Source organism: Pongo pygmaeus, chromosome 16 (assembly GCF_028885625.2).
Source record: "Pongo pygmaeus isolate AG05252 chromosome 16, NHGRI_mPonPyg2-v2.0_pri, whole genome shotgun sequence".
Classification (NCBI taxonomy): Eukaryota; Metazoa; Chordata; class Mammalia; order Primates; family Hominidae; genus Pongo; species Pongo pygmaeus.
In genome coordinates this window covers 70,736,146-70,754,873 of record NC_072389.2, presented here as the reverse complement: position 1 = coordinate 70,754,873, position 18,728 = coordinate 70,736,146, and the positions used below count along the sequence as shown (strand labels likewise).

Below are 18,728 nucleotides of genomic sequence, written 5' to 3'. Positions count from 1 at the left end.
TAGAGATAATAATGGTACTTATCTAACTGGGTTTTTATGAGGATCAAATGAGAAAATAACTGGAAAATCCCTGGCACCTGGTGTAAAGTAAGCACTCAATAAATGCTGTGTATTGCAATGGTGATGGTTGGGTGATTCTGAGAATTCCAGACGTCCAGTAAATGACCGCACACTGCTACCAGAGGGAAGTGCTCCCTAGGCTTGAAGAGATGCCTGTTGTCCTGGAGCCTGGCCCAGCGGTCACTCGGAGGTCACAATGCTGTCTCCAGGCCTCCCCCCAACCTCCACAAGATACACAATAAAGACTCCTGATTGCCTGATTAAAGGAAGCGGATACACGATTAATTTCAATTTTAGACCAAAAGCCCCCTCCCACCTTTAAAAAAGCATTGCATAGCCTATTTCAATTTACACACTGAGCCAATGTGGAATTTTCCAGCGTGTTCTGTGGCCTTTGAAGTGACCAGACCAGACTATTGATTTATTTCCAACTAATCTCTCTCTTTGAACCCAGAAGGGTCAAGGTTAATTATATAATAAAACATACTGTGCCCAGCTGCCCCTCTAAGGGCGCAGGGAGCCCCCTGACCTTTCTGTGCCAGCGAGTGGTGGATCGTATTTCTGATCCCTTCCCCGCGTTCATTTCCTTCATCAGGGCCCATTAAGAAGGAGAAAGGAAAAAAGAAAAAAAAAAAAAACCCAGCCCCTCATTTCCTCTCTGAGAGATAAATTTTAATTTGCTGGAAACCAACAAAGGTGATCTAAGCCATGTTTCCAGGCTGTCCCCTTGGGATGGAAAATCTTGCGGGGAGCATCTACTCTGGAGCCACTGGGAAATGGGGTGAGGATGGTAGGGGGTGACAAAGGGGTGCAGACTCCTGGGTCTGCATCTCCCACAAAGGGGAAGTCCCCAGAGTCCACAGTCAGGTCCCCACTAAGCCTTCCTTGCCTGCTGAGGTGACAGTTAACCAACGGCCCAGGCTTCCCAGGCATGTTCTCTCAGTCAGTCCCCAACAGCCACCCAGATGGGCACCAGCACAAGCCCTGCTTTCCCTGATGATGAAATAGGCTCTGAGTGGCACCAAAACTGCTTCCAGGTGTCAAAGGGAGGAGGTGGAAGTCCCGTGGCTTTTTTTCTGCTTTTTAAAATCATGGGTTTTCTTCTCCCACAGCCTCCCACCCTAGGGAAACAACATGGCAAACACTTTCTTTCCATTGTTAAAAAAAGAGAAAAATGGTTGGATGCAGTGGCTCACACCTCCCAGCACTTTGGGAGGCTGAGGTGGAAGGATTACTTGAGCCCAGAAGTCTGAGACCAGCCTGGGCAACATAGTGAGACTTTCTTTTCTTTTCTTTTTTCTTTTTTTCTTCTTCTTCTTTTATTTATTTTTTTTTTTTGAGACAGGGGCTCACTCTATCACCCAGGCTGGAGTGCAGTAGTGCGATCATGGCTCACTCAGCCTCAACCTCCCCGGGCTCAGGTGATCTCCCACCTCAGCCTCCTCAGTAGCTGGGACTATAGGGATGCACCATCACATCTGGCAATTTTTTTTTTTTTTTTTTTTTTTGTAGAGACAGGATTTCTCCATGTAGGCTAGTCTCAAACTCCTGGGCTCAGTGATCTGCCCACCTTGGGCTCCCAAAGTGCTGAGATTACAGGCGTGAGCCACTTCTTTTCTTTTTCTTTTTCTTTTTTTTTTTTTTTTTTGAGACGAGGGTCTCGCTCTGTCACCCAGGCTGGAGTGCAGTGGCGCGATCTTGGCTCATTGCAACCTCCGCCTCCCGGGTTCAAGTGATTCTCCTGCCTCATCCTCCTGAGTAGCTGGGATTACAGGCAGGCACCACCTCATCTGGCTAATTTTTGTATTTTTAGTAGAGACTGGGTTTCACCATCTTGGTCAGGCTGGTCTCGAACTCCTGACCTCATGATCTCCCTGCCTCAGCCTCCCAAAGTGCTGGGATTATAGGCATGAGCCATGCACCTGGCCTAATTTCTTTTTTTTTTTTTTTTTTTTTTTTGGGGGACAGGTCTCCCTCTGTCACCTAGGCTGGAGTGCAGTGGCATGATCTCAGCTTGCTGCAACCTCCACCTCCAGGGCTCCAGCGATCCTCGCGCCTAATCCTCCCGAGTAACTGGGATTACAGGCACCTGCCACTATGCCTGGCTACATTTTTGTAGAGACTGGTTTCACCAGGTTACCCAAGCTGGGTCTTGAACTCCTGGACTCAAGAGATCCTCCAGCCTCGATCTGCCTTCCAAAGTGCTGGGGTTACAGGTGCCTGCCACCACCCCCAGCTAATTTTTGTACTTTTAGAAGAGACAGGGTTACACCATGTTGGCCTCAGGCTGGGTGCAGTGGCTCACACCTGTAATCCCAGCACTTTGGAAGGCTGAGGCAGGCGGATTACTTGAGGTCAGGATTTCGAAACCAGCATGGCCAACATGGTGAAACACTGTCTCTACTAAAATACAAAAATTACCCCCAGTAGGGAGTGAAGAAGGGAAGGAGTGTGCATAGCTCCTAGGTGAATTAGTGTTAGCCACGGGAGGATGGTGGCACATGCCTGTGATCCCAGCTACTCTGGAGGCTGAAACAGGAGAATCGCTTGAACCTAGGAGGCAGAGGTTGCAGTGAGCCAAGATCACGCCAGTGCACTCCAGCCTGGGTGACAGAGTGAGACTCTATCTCTTTACTCCCCCTTTTCCAGAGCAGCCTCAGCAGCTCTTATTTCCCATGGTGCTGACACTTCTGAAAGGGACAAGGCCAGTTATCCTGCAGAGTAACCCACAGTGTGGATTTGTCTCATGTTTCCTCCTGACTACTTAGTCAGATATGTTTGGTGTAAACAGCTCAGAGGCCAGGCTGTGTCCTTTTCAGTGCATTACATCTGGAGGCTCCCGATGCTGGCCTGCCCTGATTTTGGTGAGGGGCCTGGATTTTCGGCTGGAAGGCTGGTGCATGTTCTCGCCTCCTGGAGGCACCCCCAGCATGGAGGGAAGAGGGGAAAGAGTGTGCATAGCTCCTCAGTGAATTAGCGTTAGCCACGGAGGGAGCACAGTCTCTGGGACTCTTCGATCCCCACAGACGACAACCAAAAACTCAGAAGGAAGTCCGTCCATCACAGCCTGAGACACACTCTCCCAGTGCCTCTCCCTGGACCATTTCTCAGTGTGTCAAGGGCCCTGTCACCTCCATGAGTTCTTCATGATTTTCTTGGGCAGAAGCAGTTGCTCCCTCCTCTCTCCTTTTGCAACCCTTCGCCTCATTTTCCTGCTTGCTGCAATGTGTTAGATAGAGTTCACTGTGGGGCTCTTACTGCCCCTGTATATCCAGGCCCAGTAGAGAAGCCCAGGCTCAGGGCCCAGCAGAGAAGCTTCTCCATAAATATTTGTCAAATAAATCGTAACTCAACTGAAATCAGTCTGCCTTGTGGTCAATTTTACATTTTATTTATTTATTTATTTATTTACAGATAGAGTCTCACTCTGTCGCCAGGCTGGAGTGCAGTGGCGTGATCTCGGCTCACTACAACCTCTGACTCCCTGGTTCAAGCAATTCTCCTGCCTCAGCTTCCCAAGTAGCTGGGACTACAGGCATATGCCACCACACCCAGCTAATTTTTGTATTTTCAGTAGAAACGGGGTTTTACCATGTTGGCCAGGCTGGTGTCAATCTCCTGACCTCATGATCCGCCCGCCTCAGCTTCCTGAAGTTCTGGGATTACAGGCATGAGCCACCACGTCTGGGCTTTTTTTTTGTTTTTTGAAACAGAGTATTGCTCTTGTTGCCCAGGTTGGAGTGCAATGGCACGATCTCTGCTCACCACAACCTCCACCTCCCGGGTTCAAGCGATTCTCCTGCCTCAGCCTCCCGAGTAGCTGGGATTACAGGCATGCACCACCATACCAAGCTAATTTTTTATTTTTAGTAGAGATGGGGTTTCTCCATGTTGGTCAGGCTGGTCTCAAACTCCTGACCTCAGGTGATCCGCCCACCTTGGCCTCCCAAAGTGCTAGGATTACAGGTGTGAGCCACTGTGCCCCGCCTTATTTATTTATTTATTTATTTATTTACTTACTTATTTTTGAGACAGAGCCTCGCTCTGTCACCCAGGTTGGAGTGCAGTGGTGCGATCTCAGCTCACTGCAACCTCTGCATCCTGGGTTCAAGCGATTGTCCTGCCTCTGCCTCCCAAGTAGCTTGGACTACAGGCGCCCACCACCATGCCCAGCTAATTTTTGTATTTTTAGTAGAGATGGGGTTTCACCACGTTGGTCAGACTGGTCTCAAACTACTTTTTTTTTTTTTTTCTTTTCCTTTTTGAGACAGAGTCTCCCTCTGTCACTCAGGCTGGAGTAGAGTGGCACAATCTTGGCTCACTGCAACCTCTACCTCCCAGGTTCAAGCAATTCTCCCACCTCAGCCTCCCGAGTAGCTGGGATTACAGGCACACACCATCATGCCCAGCTAATTTTTGTATTTTAGTAGAGACAGGGTTTCACCATGTTAGCTAGGCTGGTCTCAAACTCCTGACCACAAGCAATCCATGTGCCTTGGCCTCCCAAAGTATTGGGATTATAGGCGTGAGCCATTGCACCTGGCCAATTTTACCATTTTTTAAAATTATTCTTTTAGAGACAGGGTTTCACTATTTCACCCAGGCTGGTCTCAAACTCCCAGCCTCAAGTGATCCTCCCAATTTGGTCCCCTAAGTAGCTGGGTTTACAGCCACCACTCCTGGCGCAGTTTCACATGTGAAAGAAAAGTCCGGGTGGGGCATGATGGCTCACGCCTGTAATGCCAGCACTTTGGGAGGCTGAGTCAGTGGGATCGCTTGAGTCCAGGAGTTTGAGACCAACCTGGGCAATATGGTAAGACTTTGTCTCTACAAAAAAATTCAAATAGCTGGGCATGGTGGTGCATGCCCGTAGTCCCAGCTACTCAGGAAGCTGAAGTAGGAGGATCACTTGAGCCTGATAGATAGAAGCTGCAGTCAGCCATGATTACACCACTGTACTCCAGCCTGGTTGATAGAGGGAGACCCTGTCTGAAGAAAAAAAAGGAAAAGTCCTACATCCAAAACTGAATTGAGGCCGTGCGCAGTGGCTCATGCCTGTAATCCCAACACTTTGGGAGGCTGAAGTGGGCAGATCACTTGAGGTCAGGAGTTCGAGACCAGCCTGGCCAACATGGTGAAACCCCATCTCTACTAAAATACAAAAATTAGTTGGGCGTGATGGGGTGTGCCTGTAATCCCAGCTACTCCAGAGGCTGAGGCACGAGAATCACTTGAACCCGGGAGGCGGAGGTTGTGTGAGCCAAGATGCATCATTGCACTGCAGCCTGGATGACAGAGCAAGACTCCTTCTCAAAAATAAATAAATAAATAAAAATAATTATAAATATTAGGAAAAATTGAAAAAATATCCCCAGATAATAAGATTATATAGGTAGAAAACTGAAAATAATCTACACATAGATTAGAGTTAATAAATCAAGTAAGGTTGCCAGATATAAGATCCCATACAGGTTCACTGAATTTCTATACAACCGCAGTGTACAGTTAGGAGATGTTATTTTAGAAATTAATAAAAAGTGTGAGATTTTTAGTAGAAAAATTATAACACTTTACTGAAAGATAATGAAGACCTGGGCGCGGTGGCTCACGCCTGTAATCCCAGCACTTTGGGAGGCCGAGGCAGGCAAATCAAAAGGTCAGGAGTTCGATACCATCCTGGCCAACATGGTGAAACCCCATTTCTACTAAAAATACAAAATTTAGCTAGGCGTGGTGGTAGGCACCTGTAATCCCAGCTACTTGGGAGGCTGAGGCAGGAGAATCGCTTGAACCTGGGAGGCAGAGGTTGCAGTGAGCCGAGATTGCACCACTGCACTCTAGCCTGGGCGACAGAGTGAGACTCAGTCTCGAAAAAGTAAAAAATAAAAAAAAATGAAGACCTAAACATATGGAGAGACAAATCATGTCCATCAATAAGATAAAGATTCAATTCTCCCTAATCAATCTATAGATTTAATTCAGACGCAAGAGGGATTTTCATGGAAATTGACAAGACAATTCTAAACATTTTGGAAGAAGACAGTGTAGCCAAGTTACTACTAAAAAGAAAACCAAGTAGAGAGATGACACCCACCAGATTTTAAGTCTTATTATAAACTCATAGTAATTAGGATGTGCAATATTGGCTCAAAGTTAGACAAACAGACCCATGGACACATGTCACTGCATATCCCTAGGGAAAGGAGGTACCAAGTCAATACACAGTGCTGGACAATTGCCAGTCATTTCCAGGGGAAAAATAACACCAGATTCACACTTCACGCTATACATAAAAATTCAATTCCAGAGGAATCAAGGACTTAATATGAAACACATCACTTAAAAAGATATAGAATTTATTTAATAATTTGAGGTGGTGAGTTGTTTATTAAACAAAACACACAAAAGTACAAATGACAATGAAGAAAAAAAAAAATCAATCTGACATTAAAACCAGTCACCAAGAGAGTCTATAAGAGCAAAAAGAGAAGCTGTAAACTGGGAGAAGGCAATTGCACCATATAACCAACAAAGAATTACTATTTAAAGTTTCTGAAGTCTAGAAGCTGTGTAAAAAACTACTATACCCACTAAGAAAAAGATTCACCATCTAAGAAAAAAATAGGCCAAAGACAAACAGGCATTTTACAGAAGAAACCATGAATGGCCAAAAAATCTTTGAAAAGATGGTCAACCTCATTAGTAATTAGGGAGACGTCCATTAAAACTACTATAATGCTGGCAGATTAGACATTTGTAAAGAAAAAAAAAAAAAAAAAGAAGCCAGGCACAATGGCACACACCTGTAATCCCAGCATTTTGGGAGGTCGAGGTGGGAGGATAACTTGAGCTCAGAAGATCCAGAGCAGCTCAGCCTGGGCAACATGGAGAAATCCTGTCTCTACAAAAAGCATAAAAACAAAATAAAATTTTTAAAAAATCAGCCGGTGTGGTGGTGCACGCCCGCAGTCCCAGCTGCTTGGGAGACTGAGGTGGGATCACTTGAATCAGGAAGTTGAGGCTGCAGTGAGAGGATATCATGCCGCTGCACTCCAGCCTGTGTGATAAAGCAAGACCCTGTCTCAAAAAATAAAATAACATTTAAAAACCACTACAAGTTACAATTTCATAACTACCAGATGGGCAAAGATTAACTTCTGAGCATTTCTTTTTTTTACTTTTTTTTTTTTTTGAGATGGAGCTTCACTCTTATTGCCTGGGCTGGAGTGCAGTGGCACGATCTCGGCTCACTGCAACCTCTGCCTCCCAAGTTCAAGTGATTCTTCTGCCTCAGCCTCCCGAGTAGCTGGGATTACAGGCACCAGCCACCACGCCCGGCTAATTTTTTGTATTTTTAGTAAAGACGGGGTTTCGCCATCTTGGGCAGGCTGGTCTCGAACTCCTGACCTCAGGTGAGCCGCCTGCCTTGGCCTCCTAAAGTGCTGGGATTACAGGGGTGAGCCATCACGCCCGGCAACTTCTGAGCATTTCAAGATCAGTAAGGGTGAGAAGCAATGGGAATATAATAGGCCATTTGTGGAAATGCAAATAAGTACATAATTTGGAGAAAAATTATTATGCAGGTACCTACCTGCCCTAAGACCCAGCCATTCCATTCCACACTTTAAGGAAATAAAATCTTGCACAGGTTCAAGGAGTTCCAACAGCCAAAATCTGGCAAAACCCCAAAACCTACAGGACGGGAGAACGGATCTATATACACTGTGCTCTCTTCAAACGTTTTATACCCAACAGAGGTGCGCAGGGCAATTATTAGTCATTGGCCACGTGTGGCCGATTGAGCGCTTGAAATGCAGCTAGTCCTAATTGAAATGTGCTAAATGCAAAATACACACAGGATTCAGAAGACTAAGAAAACTGTGTACAATCCTTCTTTTTTTAAGATGGAGTCTAGCTCTGTGGTCCAGGGTGGAGTACAGTGGCACAATCTCGGCTCACTGCAAACTCCGCCCCCGGGGTTCAAGCAATTATCCTGCCTCAGCCTCCCGAGTAGCTGGGATGACAGGCGCCACGTCCGGCCAATTTTTGTATTTTTAGTAGAAATGTGGTTTCACCATGTTCCCCCAGGCTGGTCTCGAACTCCTGACCTCAAGTGATCCGCCCACCTCGGCCTCTTAATGTGGTGGGATTACCGGCATAAACCACCGCACCCAAACAAAACACTTATAAGAATCTTTCACATGTAAATAATCCGAGCTCGTCGGAAAAAACTTCATTAGAAAAAGAACACTTCCACTCATTACAGATTAAAGCCGTTTACAAGTAGAAACAAAAATAGCATGACACCCTACGATACAGAACGCTATACTAAAACTAATCTAATATCTAACAAGACCACTGAAAAACACACAAATTCTCACTTTAAACGCTTACATGTAGCCTTGCCGAAACAAGGCCTCAAAAAATTAGTTTAAGACTCAGAGTTGTTCCTCTCCACGGAAATCTTTAGTAAAAGGCGAAAGATTTATACGATCTGAAGAGAAACCAGAGTATATCCCATAAGTTCATAATTCGTATCTCAGGCAACAGAAACTCCTAGTAAGTGATGGTGACTAGTTAATGCCAAGGTTCTATACCTAGAAAAAAATTTTAAGAATACTGTTTAACCAAGTCTAATTTTCACAGAATATGCTTAGAATAAAAATGTTTGATTTTGCCGTTCTAAATTTGTACTGTGAGCAGTGCATTATGGGTATGCAAATAATCGGATCAATCTTTTGATTCCGGAACAGAGCATTTCACAGAGTGCCTTATGTCACCGTTAGGGGGCGAAACCGAAGACTGGCTGGCTGGAAAATAACGCTTTCCTGGTCAGAGACTCGGGTTTTATCTGTTTTGTGTATTTGTACGTCTGAGTTTGATTTCTTTTAAATAAAATAAAGACTTCTATTAAATTGAAAGAGAAAAAATTGGCAAGGAAATGATTGACACAGAATTCAGAACAGTGGTTCCTCCCTTCGGTGAGGAGCGAGAGGTGTGACTGGGGAAGGGCGCACAGGGGTTTAAAAAGTTTGACAATTTCCGTTTTTTTAAACTGTGTGGTGGGCACAGGGGCGTTCTGATGTTATTTTTAACCGTGCACTCCGGGGATATACTGAATTTTGCATACCATTTGAGAATTCCTGGCAATGTCCTGTTTAAAATTGGAACTTGAGCGCTCTGTTTCAGGTTTCCTGCCCGACCAGAATCTGCTGTTGGGGATGCAATCTTGCTATTCCAGTTTCAGACCTCGTGTCTCCTTATCCTAGGCGGGAGGATCGCCTGAGGCCCAGAGTACCTGCATCTCTACAAAAAATAATAATTTAAAAAAATAGTGCTGTCCTCTCCCCCTCGGAGCTACACTGTCGTCTCTGACCAGCCTACAGTGAATTCCTTTCTAAGGAATGTGCTCACTGGGCAACCAGCGAAAGGAAAGCAGTACAGGCTGGTCTGGAATTCCTGGCCACAAGCAATCCTCCCATCTCGGCCTCCCAAAGAATTGGGATTACAGGCCTGAGCCACCACGCCCAGCCAGCTCTAAGACTTTTACAGCCGCTGGTGGAAACATTTCATTTCCCGACTTTCACACCTTCTCTGAACCAACACTTTTTTTTCACTTTACTGCTCCTTTGCTAGCAAGTCAATCATATTTGACATGCATGTAATTTAAATTTGTCTAATACATTTAAAAAATAGATTTACTGGATATAATTTAAAAGCCAAGCAATCCACCCATTTAAAGTATACAATTCGGCCGGGCACGGTGGCTCACGCCTGTAATCCCAGCACTTTTGGATGCCGAGGTGGGGGGATCACCAGGTCAGGAGATCGAGACCATCCTGGCTAACACAGTGAAACCCCGTCTCTACTACAAATACAAAAAAATTAGCGGGGCGTGGTGGCGGGCGCCTGTAGTCCCAGCTACTTGGGAGGCTAAGGCAGAAGAATGGCGTGAACTCAGGAGGCGGAGCTTGCAGTGAGCCGAGATTGTGCCACTGCACTGCAACCTGGGCAACAGAGCGAGACTCCGTCTCAAAATAAATAAATAAAGTATACAATTCAATGGTTTTTAGTATATTCACAGTTGTAGAATCATCCCCACAATATAATTTTAGAATTTTTTGTTTTGGGTCTGTTATTGTTTTTCTTTTCTTTTTTTTTTTTTTTTTGAGACGGAGTCTTGCTCTGCTCCCCAGGCTGGAGTGCAGTGGTGCAATCTTGGCTCACTGCAACCTCCGTCTCCCAGGTTCAGGAGATTCTCCCGCCTCAGCCTCCCAAGTAGCTGGGACTATAGGCGCCTGCCACCATGCCCAGATAATTTTTGTATTTTTAGTAGAGACAGGGATTCACCATGTTGGCCAGGCTGGTCTTGAACTCCTAGCCTCAAGTGATCTCCCCGCCTTGGCCTCCCAAAGTGCTGAGATTACATGTGAGCCACCGCACCCAGTTAGAATGTTTTTGCCACTCCGAAAAATGAAACAGTACCCATTAGAAGTTACTTCCCACCTGCTCATTCACCCAGCCTCTGGCACCACTAATCTACTTTCTGTCTCTGATAGGCCCATTCCAGACATTTCAAATAAAAGGAAGCATAGAACATGTGGCCTTTTGTACCGGCTTTTTTTGATGTGGCTCATTGGTGAGCAAACATCCATCTGGTTTTGCTTGTTTGCTTGGTTTTTCCCTCCCACAACAAGGAAAATGTGATTTAATTCTACAGATTTACAAACCAAAATACAAAAACAAAATGTGGAACACAAAACAGAGATGAGGAGTTCAGAGACTCAAGGTAGCTCAGCCGCAGCAGCTGCCCCATGGTCCGGGCTGAATCCTCCCCATGACTTGGAGTGGGCTCTGACCTTGCCAGAACTTGAGGTTGAAGCCGGGCCCGCGACCGAGGCGCCCTGGTTCGTGATGGTGAAGTGGAAGCCAGTTTCCTTCAGGTGGTCGTCACCCAGCTGGCCGTAGCCCAGGCCTCCCTAGCGGGGAGCGGGTCAGGTGTGCTCCACTTCACACACTGCTGCTCACTCTTTGCGGCCCACGTGGGGAACATCGAGGGGTCAGTGGGGAGCGGGAGGGCGATCTCGCAGAAATACTCGTGCTTGAGGCCATCCTCGGTGCTCCTCCCAGGGAAGTAGGTCAGGAACTTGTTCGTAAGATGAAAGCCCTGTTCTGAGAGCAAGGCCCCCAAGCCCTTGCAGAGGTTGCTATAGAGGTACTGGCTGAAAGTCATCTTCTTGACTGCTGGAAGGTTACTGTAGCCATGCCTATTTGTTTTTGTTTTGATACAGGTTCTGTCACCCAGGCCGGAGTGCAGGGCTGCAATCATAGCTCACTGCCGCCTCAAACTGCTGGGTTTAAGCACCTCCTGCCTCAGTCACCCGAGTATCCGGGACTATAGTCTGCAAGCCACCACATTGGGCTAATTTTATTTTATAATTTTTTGTAGAGATGGGGGTCTCCCTATGGTGAAAGACATGTTGCCCATGCTGGTCTCGAATTCGTGGGCTCAGGGGATCCTCCCACTCCCACCTCTGAAAGTGTTGGTGAGAAGTGACAGCGTGCTGGCAGCCCTCACTCGCTCTCAGTGCCTCCTCAGGCCTCAGGGCCCATTCTGGCCACGCTTGAGGAACCCTTCAGCCCGCCGCTGCACTGTGGGAGTCCCTTCCTGGGATGGCCGAGGCTGGAGCCGGCTCCCTCAGCCTGCGGGGAGGTGTGGAGGGAGAGGCACGGGCAGGAACCAGGACTGTGCACTGGGCATGTAGGCCAGCTAGAGTTCCGGGTGGGCGTGGGCTTGGCGGCCACGCACTCAGAGCGGCCGGCCAGCCCTGCCGACCCCGCCGACCCCAGGCAGTAAGGGGCTTAGCACCCGGGCCAGCAGCTGCAGAGGGTGTGCCCGGTCCCCCAGCAGTGCTGGCCCACCACCGCCCCTGGTGGGGGATCCACTAGGTGAAACCAGCTGGGCTCCTGAGCCTGGTGGGGACTTGGAGAATCTTTATGTCTAGCTAAGGGATTGTAAATACACCAATCAGCATTCTGTATCTAGCTCAAGGTTTGTAAATGCACCAATCAGCACTCTGTGTCTAGCTCAGGGTTTGTAAATACACCAATGGACACTCTGTATCTAGCTAATCTAGTGGGGATGTGGAGAACTTTTGAGTCTAGCTCAGGGGTTGTAAACACACCAATCAGCACCCTGTTAAAACGGACCAATCAGCTCTCTGTAAAACAGACCAATCGGCTCTCTGTAAAATGGACCAATCAGCAGGATGTGGGTGGGGCCAGATGAGACAATAAAAGCAGGCTGCCGGCGCCGCACTGTCACTTACTGGGGTTGTCTTTAAGACCGTGGAAGCTGAGTTCTTTTTGTGCTAAATCTTATTATTGCTAAGTTTTTGGGTTGCGATTTCTTTTATAGGTTACTCGCTGTGAACGTCTGCAGTTTCAGTCTTGAAGCAGGGGAAACCACAAATCTACTGGGAGGAGCGGAGAACTCCAGATGAGCTGTTTTAAGAGCTGTAACACTCACTGAGAAAGTCTGCAGTTTTACTGCTGAGTCAGCGAGACCACTAACCCGCCAGAAGGAGCAAACTCTGGACACGCCGCCTTTAAGAACTGTGAGACTCACCACGAGGGTTTGTGGCTTCATTCTTTTGAAGTCAGTTAGACCAAGGACACACCAACTCCGGACACATTGGGATTAAAGGTGTGCCACTGCGCCAGGCAGCGTACATCTGTTTTGGTAGTCTTGAATGCTTGTTATAGTTCACAATGTAATGGCAAGTTACAGATACCCATGGACATGCAAAGTTCTTGCCATACGGTAGTAGCTACCACTCATAAGACTTGGCAAGGGGCCAAGGGGTGGGTTCTCTCAACACTGAGCTCCCTGCATTGAGCTTTGGGAGAGAGTGTTTCCATTCTCTGGCCTTTTGTTCTGTTACACTCGGAACGGTCCTGTAGGTTTCACTGTTTAGAGAAAGGAAAGTTAACTTGTTTTTTGCCCTGCGCGTCTCCAATAGAGGGTGATGGTTTCTACGACTTGTGAATCCAAAGCTTGGACTCAACCTTGATCCATTATATATGGTGTGGCTTGCACTTCAATTTCCAGCAACGGTTCATGCTAATTTAGTTTAGAAAATAACTGGCTGGGAGCAGTGGCTCACACCTGTAATCCCAGCACGTTGGGAGGCTGAGGTGGGTGGAACACCTGAGGTTAGGAGTTCAAGACCAGTCTGGCCAAAGTGGTGAAACCCTTTCTCTACTAAAAATAGAAAAAATTAGCGGGGCACAGTGGCATGTGCCTGTAGTCCCAGCTACTCGGGAGGCTGAGGCAGGAGAATCACTTGAACCTGGGAGGCAGAGGTTGCAGTGAGCCAAGATTGTGCCACTGCACTCCAGCCTGGGTGACAGAGCTAGACCCTCATCTCAAAAATAATAATAATCCAGTGTGTGTTTTATACTTACAGTACATCTCAATTGAGACTGGCCATATTTCAAATGCTCAATAGCCACATGTTGCCAGTGGTTACCATATTAAACTATACTTCCAAATCCTTTTGGATCTTCTATGAAGGTAATCATATGGGCTGAGAATAACAATTTTGTTTTTCTTTTTTCACTCCTTATACCTTTCCCTTCCCCTGACTTTTCTTGTTTTACTTTCCTGGCAAGTCCTTTAGTGAAAAATTGAATGGAAGAAGTGATACTGTCATCTTTGTCTTTTTCCAGACTCTAAAGGGAAAGTTCACAACACTTTGTTATGTGTGATGTTTTTGGTGGTTATTCTACTTTAAGCAGATTCCCATCTATTCTTATTGTAATAAGATTAAAACATAGCTGGGCTTGGTGGCTCATGCCTGTAATTTCAGCACTTCGGGAGGCCGAGGCTGAAGGATGGCTTGAGCCCAGGAGTTCGAGGCCAGCCTGGCCAACGTGGTGAAACCGTGTTCCTACAAAAAAACACACAAATTAGCCAGGTGGGGTAGCGCGAGTCTGTAGTCTCTACTACTTGGGAGGATGAGGTGGGAGGATCACTTGAGCCTGGGAGGTCCAGGTTGCAGTGAACCTAGATTGCACCACTGCACTCCAGCTTGGGCAACAGAGGGAGAGACTGTATCGAAAGTAAAATAAAATAAAATAATATAAATATATATGTATAAATTATATATAAAAATGGATAGATGTTTTAATTTATCAAATATGTTTATGCATTCATGGGATTACCAAATCATTCTGCTTTAATCTCATATAGTGTTGCTCAATCTACACTAACAGGTTAATGAGGCTTTTGTTTATTTAATTTTTTTTTTTCTTTTGAGACAGACACTGCTGGAGTGCAGTGGCGTGATCTGGGCTCACAACCTCCGCCTCCGGGGTTCACGTGATTCTCCTGGTTTTTTTTTTTTTGTTTTGTTTTGTGTGTGTTTTTTTTTAGATGGAGGCTCACTGTCACACAGGCTGGAGTGCAGTGGTACAATCTCGGCTCACTGCAGCCTCTGCCTCCCAGGTTCAAGCGATTCTCTTGTCTCAGCCTCCCGAGTAGCTGGGATTATTACAGGCGCGACACACCACACCTGGCTAATTTTTGTATTTTTAGTAGAGAAGGGGTTTCACCATGTTGGCCAGGCTGGTCTTGAACTCCCGGCCTCCACTGATCTTCCCGCTTCGCCCTCCCTAAGTGCTGGGATTACAGGTGTGAGCCACTTGTGGCCAGCCTACACTAACAGATAAACGTTAAATCATTCTTGTAGATTGTTGTCTGGTTTCTATTTGTTGTGACCAGATGCTAGGGCCCACAGTTACAAGAAGCAGGTTCTCTTGTAGAAGCAACATTCAATCATTTCAATTTTTTCCGTAAAGAGAGACTCTTCCTATAGGGAAGGTAGTGGGGGGCCTCTAGGTCTCAGCTCCTCTTGCGAGTTACCTCTATTCTTGGAACTCCTTGCTCATTTCTGCTGCAGCCTCCGCGATGGCCACAAGAGGGCGCAACTTCCACTTACTGCTCAGTTCTGACCACAAGGCCCACCCGTTGTGGTCGTGGCGTCAAATATCTTCTTCCCTTAAATCCGAAAAGAATTTCGAAGATGTATGTTCCTTTTGCACATTTTAAAGATCATGCCTACAGCTTTCTTGTGGTAACTTACAATATAAGTTTAAAGAGATGCAAAGGATGAGTATCTTATGCATTTTAATATTAACACTAAAAACTCTTACATCACTAAAAATTTAGGCCGGGTGCGATGGCTCTTGCCTATAATCCCAGCACTTTGGGAGGCTGAGGTGGGTGGATCACTTAAGGCCAAGAGTTCAAGACCAACCTAGCCAACATGGTGAAACCCCGTCTCTACTAAAAATACAAAAATTAGCCAGGTGTGGTGGCACACCCCTGTAGTCCCAGCTACTCGGGAGGCTGAGGCAGGAGAATCGCTTGAACCTGGGAGGCGGAGGTTGCAGTGAGCCATGATCGCGCCACTGCACCCCTCCACTGCACCCCAACCTGAGCAACAGAACAAGACCCTGTCTTAAAAAAAAAAAAAAAGGTGTACCCCAAAAGTCAGGTTAGTGTCTGGCTTTATGGGCTAGAGAAAGGATTGCAGCCAGGAAGGGGCAGGAGGGCATGTGCTGGCAATATCCTGGAGTTCGGTTACCCACAGGCGTTTCGTAAGGGCACTGCATACACAGAACCCTTTAGATGTGGAAAATTTTAAAACTTTCTGCAAAATAAGCATAAAAGCTAAAGAGTCATACTAAGCAAAGCAAAGAAACTTCTGGACAGAGCAGTGACTCCAACAAATAATGGCTTGCAGAAAGGAAAGAGCTGATAAGAAAGTGCATTAAGTTTCCTATTTAAGATTAGGCCAGGAGTGAACCTGGGAGGCGGAGCTTGCAGTGAGCCGAGATCGCGCCACTGCACTCCAGCCTGGGCGACTGAGCGAGACTCCGTCTCAAAAAAAAAAAAAAAAAAAAAAGATTAGGTCAAGAGCGGCGGCTCGGCTCACAGCTGTAATCACAGCACTTTGGGAGGCCGAGGAGGGTGGATCATCTGAGGTCAGGAGTTCGAGACCAGCCTGGCCAACATGGCGAAACCCCATCTCTACTAAAAATACAAAAAGTTTGCCGGGCATGGTGGTGGGCGCCTGTAATCCCAGCTACTCGAGAGGCTGAGGCAGGAGAATCGCTTGAACCCGGGAGGTGGAAGTTGCAGTGAGCCGAGATCGCCCTACTGCACTCCAGCCTGGGCAACAAGAGCAAAACTCCGTCTCAAAAAATAAGATTAGCCCTGTCTACCAAAGCAAGGACAAAAAATATGTATGGGCAAAAAATAATGTAAAACCTCTCTCATTATTACATATACAAATGATAGTACTTTGGATTACTGGATTTTTCCATTCTTTTTAGTTGTTTAATGTGGCTTTTAAAATTAAAAATTCCACCTATACCTCGATTTTTTTTTTTTTTTTTTTTTGGAGACAGTGTCTTGCTCTGTCGCCCAGGCTGGAGTGCAGTGGCGCAATCTCGGCTCACTGCAAGCTCCCTCCCGGGTTCACGCCACTCTCCTGCCTCAGCCTCCCGAGTAGCTGGGACTACAAGGCGCCTGCCACCACGCCCAGCTAATTTTTTTTTTTTTTTTTTTTTGTATTTTTAGTAGAGACAGGGTTTCACCGTGTTAGCCAGGATGGTCTTGATCTCCTGACCTCATGATCCGCCCACCTCGGTCTCCCAAAGTGCTGGGATTACAGGCATAAGCCACCATACATACCCAGCCCTCGCATTGTGTTTCAACTGGACAGTGCTGCAAAGAAAATGAATACTGTAAAATAACAAAAAAACACGTATCTACCAAACAGCTTTGACTAAGAGGAAGACCCCAGAGGAGGTACTACTTTCGTATCAACTGCCTATCACAAAAAATTGAAAAGCATACATACAATCCACATTCCTTTGGAACATATATGAACACACGCAGAAATAACCAGCAATATGACAGCGAAAAAAAAACTGAAAAGTTCGACACTGTTTCATACGGTATCTGCTACACAGTGTTACTGAAAAGCAGCAGAAAACACAAAACTACTTCTACTATTAAACTACTCTGTGTAGCCTTGCTAAAGCAAGGCCTCAAAAAATTAGGTTAAGACTCAGAATTGTTCCTCTCCACGGAAATCTTTAGTAAAAGGCGAAAGATTTATGCGATCTGAAGAGAAACCAGAGTATATTTACCAGGCTCTGTAACTCAATTCTCGGATAACTGCAATTCCTAGTACACTGATGGTGTCTACTCATCTCAAGGGATACTACCTGAGAAAGTTTATACAGAAAAATTCTGCATGTAAAATTCTCATACCTAGAAATGTCAAGCAATATAGAAATTTGTTTTTTTCCGAAAAAAATACTGTTTGCAATGTATTATGGGTATGCAAATGAGACCTGAATAATCGTCTTTAGACTCCGGAAATACCTTAGCAGTCACACGATGCTCTTGGGGCAACCTTTAGGGGGCGAAGCAGAGGCGTTGCTGCCCAGGACTTTTTTTTTTTTTTTTTTTTTTTTGAGACAGGGTCTCACTCTGTCATCCAGGCTGGAGTGCAGTGGCGCGATCTCGGCTCACTGCAACCTCTACCTCTCGGGTTCAAGCGATTCTTCTGCCTCAGCCTCCCAACTAGGTGGGATTACAGGCGCACGACGCTGTGCCCGGTTAATTGCCAGGACTTTTAAGTCCTGTCTCTAAAATAAAAAATAGAAACATCTTAAAGATTTTTAAGTATATCTCGTAAATAATGGATATAGTCTATGTGCATACATAATTCAAAGAAAAGTAATAAAACACTGATGTCTCCCATCCAGTTCAAAAAGTATATTGTTAACATCTTTGAAGCCTTCGTTGGCCCATTTCTCCATCATACCCCTCACTCACTATATGGGTAGTCACTATCTGGAATATGTATTAACCATTCCTTTGCTCTTAACTGCCCCTCCTCGCCCCAACTATTAGAAAACTCCCTCCTACCAATACTCCCACCTCAGCCTCTCAACTAGCTGGGACCACAGGCACCCGCCACCATACCTGGCTAATTTTTGTATTTTTCTTAGAGACGGGTTCTGGCTTTCTTGCTTAGCCTGGTCTCAAACTTCTGGCCGCAAGCGAGCCTCCTGCCTCAGCTTCCGGAGTTGCTGGATTACAGGCGTGAGACACAGCCACCAGCTCTTCTTTCGCTTTCTCCACGAGATTTTGCATATATATAATATATATCATATAAATATATACTATATATATTATATATAGTATATATTATATATTAATGATTAAATATGTTATAAGTAATATATAATTATATAATATGTATTGTTATAATTATATAGTGTATTTTAACATGTTTTCTAGCCTGCATTTAAATTCTTAACATTTGTTTTTTTATGGTGATAAAATATACATAACATTTACCCTTTTAACCATTTTTAAGTGTACAGTTCAGTGGCATTAAATGTATTCGCACTGTTCTGCAACCATCACTACTTTCCATTTTCAGAATTTTTTCATCATCCCAAAACCCATTAAATAATGACTCCCCATTCTCACCTCTCAGCCCCTGGCAACCACCATTTTACTTTCTGTCTGTGATATTTCCTTTCTAGGTGCCTCATATAAGTGGAATCTGGAATATTTG

The 18,728-nt window shown here is 45.7% G+C and overlaps 1 protein-coding gene and 2 non-coding genes across 3 annotated transcripts; all 3 read right to left on the bottom strand.

The window, feature by feature from the left end:
• Positions 1-8,458: 8,458 nt before the first annotated feature.
• Positions 8,459-8,574, bottom strand: LOC129014945 (U5 spliceosomal RNA). Its single transcript, XR_008494458.1, has one exon. It is a non-coding gene; the product is annotated as a U5 spliceosomal RNA (small nuclear RNA).
• Positions 8,575-10,844: 2,270 nt separating this feature from the next.
• Positions 10,845-11,568, bottom strand: LOC129013856 (cyclin-dependent kinase 11B-like). Its single transcript, XM_054450588.2, is given in 2 exon segments — positions 10,845-11,054; positions 11,057-11,568. Coding segments are annotated over 2 exon segments (543 nt in total). The 5' UTR covers positions 11,390-11,568.
• Positions 11,569-17,161: 5,593 nt separating this feature from the next.
• Positions 17,162-17,277, bottom strand: LOC129014946 (U5 spliceosomal RNA). Its single transcript, XR_008494459.1, has one exon. It is a non-coding gene; the product is annotated as a U5 spliceosomal RNA (small nuclear RNA).
• Between the last annotated feature and the right edge of the window lie 1,451 nt (positions 17,278-18,728).